Source organism: Miscanthus floridulus, unplaced genomic scaffold (genome assembly GCF_019320115.1).
Source record: "Miscanthus floridulus cultivar M001 unplaced genomic scaffold, ASM1932011v1 fs_102_3_4, whole genome shotgun sequence".
NCBI classification, from domain to species: domain Eukaryota; kingdom Viridiplantae; phylum Streptophyta; class Magnoliopsida; order Poales; family Poaceae; genus Miscanthus; species Miscanthus floridulus.
The window spans coordinates 38,067-50,604 of record NW_027096177.1 but is presented as its reverse complement, the minus strand read 5'-3'; the positions used below and the strand labels follow the sequence as shown (position 1 = coordinate 50,604).

At 47.0% G+C, this 12,538-nt stretch overlaps 2 protein-coding genes and 1 pseudogene across 3 annotated transcripts; all 3 read left to right on the top strand.

Moving 5' to 3' along the window:
• The first annotated feature begins 2,618 nt into the window (after positions 1–2,618).
• LOC136530291 (enoyl-CoA delta isomerase 2, peroxisomal-like) lies at positions 2,619–3,612 on the top strand (annotated as a pseudogene).
• Positions 3,613–4,850: 1,238 nt separating this feature from the next.
• Positions 4,851–7,528, top strand: LOC136530294 (MEIOTIC F-BOX protein MOF-like). The gene is made up of 4 exons (XM_066523067.1): positions 4,851–5,044; positions 5,502–6,501; positions 6,808–6,978; positions 7,065–7,528. Exons 2-4 carry the CDS (start codon positions 5,638–5,640, stop codon positions 7,308–7,310), a joined length of 1,281 nt encoding a protein of 426 aa, XP_066379164.1. The 5' UTR covers positions 4,851–5,044; positions 5,502–5,637; the 3' UTR covers positions 7,311–7,528.
• A 1,009-nt stretch (positions 7,529–8,537) lies between these two features.
• Positions 8,538–12,244, top strand: LOC136530292 (PHD finger protein ALFIN-LIKE 2-like). 2 transcript variants are annotated; one of them, XM_066523063.1, is made up of 5 exons: positions 8,539–8,711; positions 8,850–8,882; positions 8,986–9,208; positions 11,546–11,666; positions 11,771–12,244. In XM_066523063.1, exons 1-5 carry the CDS (start codon positions 8,609–8,611, stop codon positions 12,023–12,025), a joined length of 735 nt encoding a protein of 244 aa, XP_066379160.1. In that variant the 5' UTR covers positions 8,539–8,608; the 3' UTR covers positions 12,026–12,244. The 2 variants fall into 2 exon arrangements, with proteins under 2 accessions (XP_066379161.1, XP_066379160.1); XM_066523064.1 differs by lacking the exon at positions 8,850–8,882 and having other exon boundaries at positions 8,538–8,711.
• The last annotated feature ends 294 nt before the right edge of the window (positions 12,245–12,538 follow it).

The window sequence follows — 12,538 nt, the reverse complement described above, 5'->3', positions numbered from 1 at the left end:
CGAGTCAAATTCATAATATAACAACTACTTGGCATGACGCGCCATCCGCGACATGTGGTATGTGTGGGGGTGTCGACGAAACCTAGTCGACAGTCTACCGAGGGGTATGCCCATGGTAGTAGATGAATCGGTGGAGGTGTGCAAGATGGGAACTAGATGGTGACACAGAATGCAAGAGACAATGATTAGGCAGGTTTAGGCCATCAGCTTAACGTAATACCCTACGTCATGTGTCTTTGGTGGATTGTATTATGAGATAAGATGAAAATGAGGAGGTACCTACCCTCCTTATATAGCGTAGGGGTAGGGTTAAAGGTCGGTTGAATCTATCCTGATCGATTACATGATACGTGTTTACAAGGAATACGATATCTAGCATATCCGATCAGATCTTCCTTCGTCATCAAGGATGCTTTCACGTAGTCTTGCGAGGCACGACAACCTGTACCGTGCTCCGCATGGCATTGTCTTGTGGGCTAGGCCTCCCCTAGCGGCTCTGCCCATGTGAGGTCCTGTGGGTACTGAGGGTTATACCCCCACAGGGGGTCACTCTAACTCACTACGACAGAGATACAGTCCTTAAACGGACCAGTGAGCTATGTCATCGAAGACCTCTCCCGTCTTGCCATGATCCAACCCCTCGCTGGTCCTCGAATCAAATTCATAATATAACATAGATCAAGTTTTAGCTCATTACTCATTTTGATGTTAATTAGTAGACAGGCAATTCCTATATCGCGGGAACAGTAAGAAACCCATCACCAATTCATCTTCTATCGTATCTAAGCAAGCTAAGCATGTGTTACGTTCTAAAATTGTAAAACAACCAAAGCTTCAAGGTAAATGGAACGAATAACAAGGGTGGAGGCTCAGCTAGGTGCTCATGGAATATAGTCATATTGTACACATAGAGACGCATATACATAACACATAGTCAATTATGCAATTAGAAAGAGATCGAGTCAAGATGCTTAGGTGTCTGCCTGGTGGATGAGCAGTGTTCCAATAGCTTAGAATATATGATTATAAATTCGACTCGAGTTATAAGGAAATAGCCTGCCATTAATGAAAAGTTAAAAAAGACCAAAGGTGTGTGCATACATCACCTCTTGGTCAGCCCATTTTCATAGTCCAAAGGCCCAAAGAAAGACCAAAGGTGTGTACCACGTTAATCAACTCATCTCCATAATCCAAAGGCCTAAAGATCACACACATTGCTAAACCAAAATAACCACTCGCCGCCTACAGTTCTGACCCCGTCCTTCTCCTTCTTCTTAACCCCCGGAGATGAGATGATAGATCAAGCTATTTTATTCCATAAACCCCAAAATACGAGAAGTGAAATGGTAATGGACCATCCCATTTTTTTAAAAAATCAAACACACCCTTAGTGCCTGACTTCGTGCAACATTTAGAGGTACTATTTGAGTATGATTATGAAGGGGGAAGGGGGGGGGGGGGGGGGGGGGGGGGGGGGCGGGGAGTTTCGACCTCTAGAGCGATGCTTTTCATCTACACGTGGGACATGAATTTTTAAAATGTATTTATTTTTCTTAACAATACAATAAAACCAGTGGGTTATATACCTTACTCCCTCCGTCCCAAAATATTTGTCGCTTTCGCTTCCCGATAAACAACTTTGATAAAATATATATTAAAAAATATTAATATTTATGGTACATAATTAGTATCATTGGAAAGATCTTTGAATCTAGTTTTTTAATAAATTTATTTGGAGATACAAATGTTGTACGTATTTTCTACAAATCGAGTCAAACTTGTGGCACGAAAACCGGAAACGACAGATAATATGGGACGGAGGGAGTATGTCACTATATTACCAATCCTGAAAATGCTATGAACAGAGCTGTAAACAAATCTAAAAAAACTGTTTTTAGATCTTTTCATGGTTATTCTGAGTTTCGAGGTGTGCTTCAAAGTTTGGGAACCAAAGGCATGGCTTTTGTATTTTCCTAAATTATATGTCAATATAAAAAAATATATATTATTAAATTATCTTAGTACATACTCTCCCGTCCTAAAAGAGAGCCACATATATTCTTATGCAGGTCAAACTTTTTAAATTTGACTAGGTTTATTGAAAATATTAGCTTACATTTGTACCTCCAAACAAATTTATTATAAAAATATTCATTGATTAGTCTAATGATATTTATTATGTACCATAAATATTAATATATGTTTAGTTAAAATTAAAAATATTTGACTTTTTGATAAGTGAAAATGACACTCTTCTCAAGACAATGCCGGAAGTATATGATTTAAAATATGTCGCAAAAAAAGTATATGATTTAAAATAACTCCTGGCGCAATTGTCCGAAACAAAATTACCACCTGCACCCAGCTCGGCAGCTCAATTCCAAAGGCCCAAAAAGCCCCAAAGCCCGCAACCATCTAAGAAAAACGTTGAGGCTTTTACATATATGCCATTAAAAAAGTTTATAATTACACATAAGTCATTAAAAAAATTGACCGCACACGAGTGCCATCGTTCTGAACTTCTTTGCTCTTCAAGCCATTCCGTCGGTGTTACATTCGTTTTTCACCGTTACATGTGGGCCCGATCAGTATTAAGGTCCAAAATACCCCTCTCATCCATGTCCTCTCTCTCTCGAACTCTCTCGCTCTTCTCGCGCCCCGCCCACCTCTATTTCCATACACCGGCAGCACCTGCCGGCCGGGACCAGCAGCGCCCGGGCCTCCAATTCCGTCCGGTTCTCGCCGCGCGCCGTCAGCTCCGTGCCGCACGCCGCCGCGCCCGCCGAGTGCCTCCAGGCGCCGTTCCACAAGCCCGGCGTAGCCGACCTACCGGAGCCGTGGAGAAGCGCGGCCGGGTGCACGTCATCACCCTCACCGGGCACGGGGAGCACCGCCTCAGCCCCGCCCTGCTCTCCGCGATACGCTCCACGGTCGTCGCCGCCCGCCGCGCCTCCACTAGCTGCGCCAGCGCGCTCGTCCTGGCCGCCGAGGGCAAGTTCTTCAGCAACGGCTACGACCTCGCCTGGGCGCGTGCCGGACCGGCCCCGGCGCCGGGGGACCGTGTCTCCGCGATGCGCGCGGCGCTCCACGGCCTCGTCGCCAATCTCCTGGCGCTCCCCGTGCCCACAGTCGCGGCCGTCACGGGCCACGCCGCGCTCGATGGGCTGCCCAGTCCCGCGGGTTCCTTTACATGAGCGAGGTCGATGCGGGCATCAAGATCGCCAGCTTCATCGACGAGCTGGTCCGGCAGAAGGCCCCCGACGCCGTCGCCAGGAGGGATCTGGTCATGAAGGGGGACAAGATGACGGCCGCGGAGGCCATGCGCCGAGGCATAGTGGATGCGGCCGTGGATGGTGGCGTGGAGGACGTCGTGGCCGCGGCGGTCGCCATGGCTGAGGAGCTCGCAGGCAGAGGCTGGGACGGGGAGAACCTGGCCGGCATCAGGAAGGCTACCTGCCCGGGGCTGTGGAGCAAGGTCAACGACTGCGGTGGCCTGTCACCGGAGAGGCCGCGTCTATAAGCCGCAGCTGTCTGCTCCCGAATTTCTATCATTTCTGTGTGAAAACCAAAATCAAACAACTATGCGAACTGCTCAAGTGATTGTTAAGAGTGTTAATGCCACCAAGATCTTCTGCTGTTGTTGTTTCGACCAACGTCCTGGAGCGGCCCCATGGGCTGCCCAGCACGGCCGACCCGGCCGTGTAGATCGCCGGCAACTTCGCGCCCGTCGGGGAGCGGCCGCCCGTGCGCGAGCTCCCCGTCTCCAGCCGCATCCCTCCCTTCATCAACGGCGTCTACGTGCGCAACGGCGCCAACCCCTGCTTCGACCCCGTCGCTGAGCACCACCTCTTCGACGGCGACGGCATGGTGCACGCGCTGCGGATACGCAACGGCGTCTCCGAGTCCTAAGCCTGCCGCTTCACGGAGACCGCGCGCCTTACCCAGGAGCGCGCGATCGGCCGCCCCGTCTACCCCAAGGCCATTGGCGAGCTGCACGGCCACTCCGGGATCGCGCGCCTCGCCCTGTTCTACGCGCGCACCGCGTGCGGCCTCGTCGATCCCTCGGCCAGCACCGGCCTCGTCTACTTCAACGGCCTGTGGAACGCGTGGGAGGACGAGGCGACGGGCGAGGTGGTGGTGATCGGCTCCTGCATGACCCCCGCCGACTCTATCTTGAACGAGTCCGATGATCGCCTCGAGAGCGTGCTCACAGAGATCTGCCTGGACACGCGCACGGGCCGGTCCACGCGTCGCGCCGTGCTGCCGCCGTCGCAGCAGGTGAACCTGGAGGTGGGCATGGTGAATCGCAACCTCCTGGGCCGGCCGCGAGCTCAAGCGCGAGGGGAAGCCGGGCGTGGACGAGGACGCGGTCGTGCGGCCATGGCTGCCGGAACTCGTGGGCGCGGGGCGCGCAGGGCAAGGGTGGCGCTGGAGGTCTCGCCGCCGACGGCCATGGCGGGTAAGGACGCACGCGGCCATTGCAGCTGTAGCTCGTGCGGCGAGGCGCGCGGGGAGAGGGCGGCGCTAAAGGGAGGAGCCGCCGCCAGCGCGGGAGCGGGGGAAGAGGGAGAGAGTTTGAGAGAGAGAGAGGATATGGATGAGAGGGGTATTTTGGACCTTAATACTGACCGGACCCATATGTAACGGTGAAAAACGAACGAAACACACGGAATGGTTTGAAGAGCAAAGAAGTTCAGAATGATGGCACTCGTATGCGATTAATTTTTTTAATGACTTACGTGTAATTACATACATGTAAAAGGCTCAAAAACGTTCGCTCGCCGCCTCGCCTCCATCCATTCCCTGCCCTTCCCGTTGCGAAGTGTTCTCTCTTCTCCACACGCGAAGGAATCACCTGCAGCTCCGCTCGCGTCGCGGCGCGACCGCCGCCTCCCCCCGTCGCGGGACTGATGGCCGCCGGATCCTGGAGCCTTGCAGCCACAATCGCCGGCGGTTGAAGGGGCACGGAAGGGAGGCTTGGCGGCGGCGGGTCGAGTACTGAGCGCCTGACTTCCCATCGACTGCTCATCCCGGCAATCCACGGGTATTTCTTTCATTTTTTGTGTGTGCTAGTTTTATTAAATTTCGTCCCACTTTGTTGAAGTTAAGAGCTGTTGCATGCGCATTAGTGGCGAATTGATGGATGAATGGTGAATATTAACTGGTTCTAGGTTTTCCATTTGACGAATGTGGGTTCATCTCATCTGTGATATTCTAGGGTCAAGATCTGGGGATAAATTGGGATACCCTGTAGTTAGTTACACTGGGTCAGTTGTTTTTAATAAACCTAGTGTTACAAATGTGAAGTTAAACAACCTCAGAACTGACTGTAAAGTAAGCATGGATCATATTGTTCTTATAAATCAGAGGGATACAAAGCTGTGCTTCAGCAGCCGCTTCATATTATCTTTACAACCTTTGTAGTTTTAAACCACGGTAGGTTTCTTCCATTTGTATTTAACCTAGATTTTCATATCGTAGTATCTTTACAAACTTTGCAGTGTACAAGGGTAAAGTGGTGCAACCTGGATCATTCCGGCTCTAGCTTCGCCCCTGCATTGAGATCGAAAGCTCAAGGTCCTATCCGTGCGGTGAGAAGCTGAGAACAATCATGTGCTTGTGGTGGTGAGAGCGCAGATGATGCACCCAGAACCAACAATGAAGCGTGCAGGTGGCCCAACCAGTGCCGTGGACCGGCTCAGTGCCCTGCCGGATGAGCTCCTCCATGTCATCGTGTCCTTCCTCCCGGCACCGCTGGTTGTGCAGACGAGCTTGCTGTCACAGCGGTGGAGGCGCCTCTGGCGGTCCACCCCTCTCATCAAAATCGACGAACAAGACTTTGGAATCTCTATAATGGACAGGGCCAGCACCCTGGAGGGCAGGTGGGCAAAGTTTGAGTATTTCGCCACCAACCTGCTGCTGTTCCATGATAATACCTCAGCCTTGGGTGGATTCCGCTTGCATTGCCAAGTCTATAATTGGCGTCATGTGGATCGATGGATTCGCCGTGGCATTGAGTACTGTCCTTCTGTGCTTCAGATTGAACTAGTAGGTCATGTTCCTGGGTTCAAGCTTCCTCCCATGTTGGAATCAAATTTCCATTGTCTTAAAAGGCTGCGCCTTACGCATATTATTTTGAATAGCCATTTCACTGGCTCTCTGTGTTCTGCATGCCCTGTCTTGGAAGATATGAATCTCAGTTATTCTGAGTTTTGTGACATTTGTCCTCAATGCATTATATCACCCAAGCTGAATAAGTTAGTAATTGAGTATTGTTCGAATAATACACGTTATCCTTTGGTGATCACGGCTCCTAGCCTTACCTATCTCTGTCTCTCATTTGGAAACTTTCTAGCTGGTATTTTGTTATGCAAAATGGATTCCCTTGTCAAAGCAAAGATTTCTGTCCCAGAAGATGAAATATCTGAGGAGAACCAGCGCGAGCTTCTTGGTAGCCTGTGCAATGTGACAAGTTTAGAGTTGATTGGTTTTGAAGCAGAGGTATCTCTTCTCGACGAGCTTCCCTTTGTTCTCCTTTGCATTCCTTATCCCTGAAAGATGGCCATTTGAACAAGAATATTACACATATGTGATCACTGATGCTTGCTGCTCTTATATGAGATTTGCCATTTGCTTCTGGCGGAAAAAAATTATACAGTCTTTGCTTCATCTAGGGTAGCATGTTTTTCATCTAGTGGATAGTTACTCACATGCGTGGCTCAAAAAGAACAGATTATTATCTCGTCACTTTCTGCGTATGGCTGATGCATTTACTTAATCCTGGTTCAATTTCTATCTTCATTTCAGGTGACGCTGAATGAGAATCCTGATGAATTTCCAATATTTCATAATCTGCGAACCTTGAGCCTTCATAGCCGTTTTTTTAATGGATATGAACTGACTGACAAATTGGAGGCTTTAGGGAGCTTTCTTCAGAATGCACCTTGTTTGGAGAAGCTTAGTTTGCAGTACTGCATGGTAAGTTCTTATGTCTTAGGCATATTGTCATTTCTATGATCATTCACTTGGATATCTTACATGAGTCTTTCTATTTCGGCCAAAAGTTCTACTCATTTTCTGATTCGGAGTGGGAAATAGAAACGAAAAACATCACCCTACCCCGTCATGATGGAAAGATTCTCCGTTGTCAAAAGCTGAAGTTGATAGAAGTCGTCTATGATCATGACCATGATCACCAACTAATTGAACTAGTGTGGAGTCTTGGAAGGAGCTTACCAGATGCCAATATCAAACTTAACAAAATTGATAGGTTTCCTCCGTGGTCCATTTCTCTTTGCAGTGTTCCATGAGGCTTTCAAGTCTGTGAAACCTCTACCTCAAGCATATTGAGTGGATGTGTATGTGAACACGTCTGGGCGTGCATAGGGCGTATGGTCTTCATTTCTGTGTTACTATTGTGATGATGCATAAGTTGATTCGTCAGGATGAATTTACGTTTGCAGTCATGGTTTGGGTCAATTTTATATCATTTGGGGAACATAGGTAATTTGATCCCATGTACTACATTATATATGTACTGTAAGTTTTCGAAATTTTATTTGGTTGCGGTTGGACATGGTTACACCTGTGTGGTGCTTTTGTAGAATTTGAAGCCCCGTAAAGTCATTTTGTGTGTGTGTGTGTTTTTTTTTTTTGTTCATTGTATAATCTTAATAGGTCAGCTGCCACAACCTACAGGAACTCAAAATCACAAGGACGTAAAGACATCTGTTTGGTACAGTAGCAATGGAGGTAAAATGGAATCAGGAAACACGAGAGTTCAATAGACAATAGGAATGCATTTGTAAAATACGAGCACTGAAAACACACAGATTACGGCTCTGTTCGGTTGGCTGGAAAAATGGTTGTGCTGATTTATTGTGAGAAAAAAATACTGTTATTTTGCTGAAACGGTACGACTGATAAGTTCAAGCGAACAGGAATTATTGTTCGGATGGAATGGAAAAAAACTGAAGGGAGATGGCGAGGAAGTCTCCCATGCCGTTAACTGTCATTATACTATTTCGTTAAGTCCTTATATAGAGGATTAAAAATATTAAAAAATAATTCTTACGGCCACGAGGGGGCACAATTGCCAGAATAATAGGAGAAATCTCATTTTACCACTTTAAACTATCGTTGTAGTTTGATGTTTTGCTCAAATTCTAAAATCAGACGTCTTATCGTTTGAACTCTTAAAATCGTTCAAATTACCTTTTTGTGCTGGTTTGAATTGGTTTCGAAGGGGTTATACCTCTTTTGTGCTGGATTGAATTGGTTTCGAAGGGGTCATTTTTTAGAAAAAGGAATTTTACCACTAAGACCTTGTGTGGGCCGAACAGAAGATCCCGGCGACCTCGCCAGCGCCAGGTAAGCCTAACCGTCGTACCCCACCGAGCAGCTCCCTCCACGCCCCCACGTAAACCTACCCACTGACCTGTGGGCCCTAAAGGGGTCTTCCTCCGTGGACCGCGTCCACCGCCTGGCCGCCTGGCCGCCCGGCCCTCGCCTTAAATCCCGGGCGGTGTCAGACCTCCGACCTGACCCAGAACCCCTCGCTGCCCGACCGGAGGCGCCGCAGACACAGCCCCGCGCCGCCGCGCCGCTGATGGAGATGGCCGGCCCCGTCTCCTCGGCGCCCCGGACCGTGGAGGACATCTACAAGGACTACGCCGGCCGCCGCGCTGGCCTCGTCCGCGCTCTCACCTCCGGTAACGTCGAGGACACGCCCCCCTCCGTCCCTCCCTTACTCTCCCTCTCTGCCGTTCTCGCGCGCGCCTCTTCGCCGGATCTCGCGTCTCACACCATGCCGGTTTCCTTTGCTTGGCTGCTGCTGCTGCTGCTTGCAGATGTGGACGAGTTCTACAGCATGTGCGGCCCAGGTAAACACCGGATCCGATCTGAGCCGCGGCGGCGGCGCTTTGGTTGCGTTCGCTCCTGCCGCTGTTTGTTTGGGGTTTGACTGGTTTCTCGGGGTACGTGTAGAGAAGGAGAACCTGTGCCTGTACGGTCTCCCCAACGGCGGCTGGGAGGTATCGCTGCCGGTGGAGGAGGTGCCGCCGGAGATGCCCGAACCGGCGCTCGGGATCAACTTCGCCAGGGACGGCATGAAGCGCCGCGACTGGCTCTCGCTCGTCGCCGTGCATTCCGACGCCTGGGTCGTCTCCGTCGCATTCTTCTTCGCCGCCAAACTCAACGCCAACGAGAGGTACTGTGCTCCGGGCTACGCCCCTCCATTAGATTGACTGGTAGCCCGCTCGGTTTGCTTGGTCTGTTTAATTCTCGTTACCGTCAATCTTGGAGAATTCGATTCTCGTAACCGCTTGATTTTTGTCTTGTCTGCGTTATGGTTTATGGTGGTGTCGCTGCTCCTGTGCTTGTGGGGTTTATGGGTTTGCTTATTTTATTTCACAGCACCAGCAGCATGTTTCCGTGCACATGGTTATCGTGCTTTCATGGTTTCCACTTATCTTCTTATCTTGCTGTCAATGGGCCATGTTTTTTGCTTTCGCTTTATGATTTGGTCCTTAATTTGCTACAATGGCACATAATGTGCAAATAGTCTCCCAGCCCCACCCCGTATCTTCAAGTGAAAAGAAATTTGGAAGCTTCTTGTGGGATCGTTGACAAGTATAGGTATCTTTGGACCAGACAACATCTTTTTTTGTCTTTCATATTTACACTCTACAATATGTAGTATGAAAGAATGATGTATCCATAGGCCATGCTACCGTACATTTGTAACGCTTATTTATGGTTTTGCCACTCCAAACGTCTGGATTTTGGGCTGTTCCGCTACAAACGAGTTTATACTTGTTATATTTTGCTCTGATATACTCTCATTTCTTTCCTTGTTTAAACTGGATTACACCCTCAAAAGACTGACCTTTCTGGGACCGAACTGGTGGAGCTGGACTACAGCTTGGTGCGGTCACCTAAGGTCGGTCCATCACTGGCTCAGTGGCTTGATAGAGCACACATGGGCCATAGATCTAGTAGCTAGCATATCTATACGATGTGCATTTCAGTTCTAAAATAGTGGATTGGCTCAAGTCCTCAGGAAATAGAGATGTTTGGAGTTGCAGTGCTGAATTTCATCCTAATTCCTAAAGAAATCACACAAAACTCCAACATAAGCAAATAATGAAATTTCCACACGTCTAACCATAAAACTCAAACCCAGTTTTCTTATATACATAAACTAAATTTGAATTCCTTAAGCTAATTGAAGCTTTTCAAAGCTATTTAAAATGAACATTTTCAGCTTCTCATCATTTTATTGTTTTGTTGTATAACGATTTAGTCATGTAGTTTTGATTAGCCTTTCTTTCATTTCCTTAGTTCAGCTTAACATAGACATCCCTGCTAATATATATTGCAATTTTATGTTTTGTGCAAGAAGTATGATGAACAAACACACTATAACTATATTTTTTTGGTCATTGGCCTACTTGAATGGTGGACCATCTTGCCCTTTCACAAAACCTCTTTGCTATCTTTGTGATATTGCTTAGGTGCTTTATGAATAATTTTCTATTACTTCTGTGCGTGAGCATAGTTAATGTAACCTGTGATGTACCAGGACTTTACTCAACCATTTCCAGAGGTGTTTCTCCTTTTCCAATAGGGACGCTGTCAGCACCTGTGCTATTAATACTCTTTCATTGTATATAGTACTACCTCTATCTCTAAAAGAATGCAACTATGGGTTGCGTGCCACTTTGAGTGCTTCACGTTTGACCAAGTTTCTAGTAAATAATATTCACATTTATGGCTCCAAATTAATTTATTATGAAAATATATTTCGTAATTAATCTAATGATATTTATTTTATTTTATAAATATTTATACTTTTTTATCTATAATTGGTCAAAGGTGATATACTAAAACATGATACTGTTGCAGAATTGCATTCTTTTGGGGACGGAGGGAGTATTACATTTTGTTGTTGTTGCCCATCTCTTTATGGAATATCCAGGATAGTTCCCAGACTGTCTTCTGGCATAAGAATATAATCTTGCTAAATATTTATTCTTGGTAGAGTGTTCAGGAATATTCTGTGGTAGTTACTTCATAAGTTCACAAGGTAGTTACCTCTTTTACCTGTATATACTATACGTCAACAGATTACACTCTGTTTTCACAGTACATTTTAGTTATTTATCATTCAATAACAAAGCATTTTAGTCCCACAAGCTAAGTTGGGGTAGGCTAGAGATGAAATCCCTCAGGATTCACAAATATAGAGGATAAAAATAATAGTACTATTAGGTGACATGTTAATTGTTGTATTGCACTATATTTTTCTTCAAATTTTCAGGGCCCATTTAGGATATTCTTAATGAATCCTTGTTAAATGTGACAATTTGAAATATGGCTCACTTGATATGTCAAGTACTCCCTAGTCTCCTTGATTCTCATACCCTGCTACATCATCCCTCTTTTTTCTAGGGAATGCAGTGGGCATGGTTGATGGAAAGTGTGATTGAATATTTTAACTGAATTCTTCTCGTGCACTCAGTATGCTACCTTTTTTATTCATCAGGAAGCGCTTATTCAACATGATTAATGATCATCCATCTGTGCATGAAACAATGACTGACCGGAAGGGAAGGGAGAATAAGCCTGGTGTTGATAACAGCATCAAACCCAGGCACTCAACAAAGGTTCCATTTTGATACCCATTACTCTGTTAGTCTGTTTGCACTTTGTTATCTGATGTCTTTGAGCTTTAACAGACTGGCATTTTACTTTGTTTATATATATGCAGCGATCAAATGATGGCAAGACAAAGAACTCAAGAGTGGCAGTTGTTGAAGATGGGTATGGGGATGATGGAGAACACAGCGAAACCCTTTGTGGTTCTTGCAGTGGTCTCTACAACTCAAGCGAGTTCTGGATTGGATGCGACATTTGCGAGCGGTGGTTCCACGGCAAATGCGTGAGGATAACTCCAGCGAAAGCGGAACAGATAAAGCACTACAAGTGCCCTGATTGCAGCTACAAGAAAAGCAGCAGGCAATAAAACCTTGGAGCTGCTGGCCTCCTATTGCTGACTCAGCTGATCAACCAAACAATACTCTCCAAGTTGGCCGTAGATGTTAATTACCCTAGGCATTTCTTTGTTGTGGTAGATGCTGGAAAAAAGACATGCGTTGATCTTACAGACTGGTCGATTTCTTTTGTGTTTGTTTCATTGACACCTGTTTACTGGCCATGTCTTCAAAAATCATTTGTTGATGCAGTCTTGGTGGATTGTAGTAATCTTTGCGTTGTGGGCTCTAGCAACGTGATGAGTGATGACCATTGTGGGAATTTGATATTTGCCCCTTAGTGCGCATGTGAAGGTCGTCAGGTTGATTTGTTTCCGCTTGTCTTGTATACAGTTTGTAGAAGTCGGAAACAAATCAACGACGATTCACAAATGCGGATGTGGGTGCCTTACGTGGCCGCGGATCGGAGTTCCTCCGAGCGAGGGAGTAGGGCGGTTGTCTGCTAAGGCGCACGGTCCGCCGCCTTCCTCGTCGGGATGGGGCTC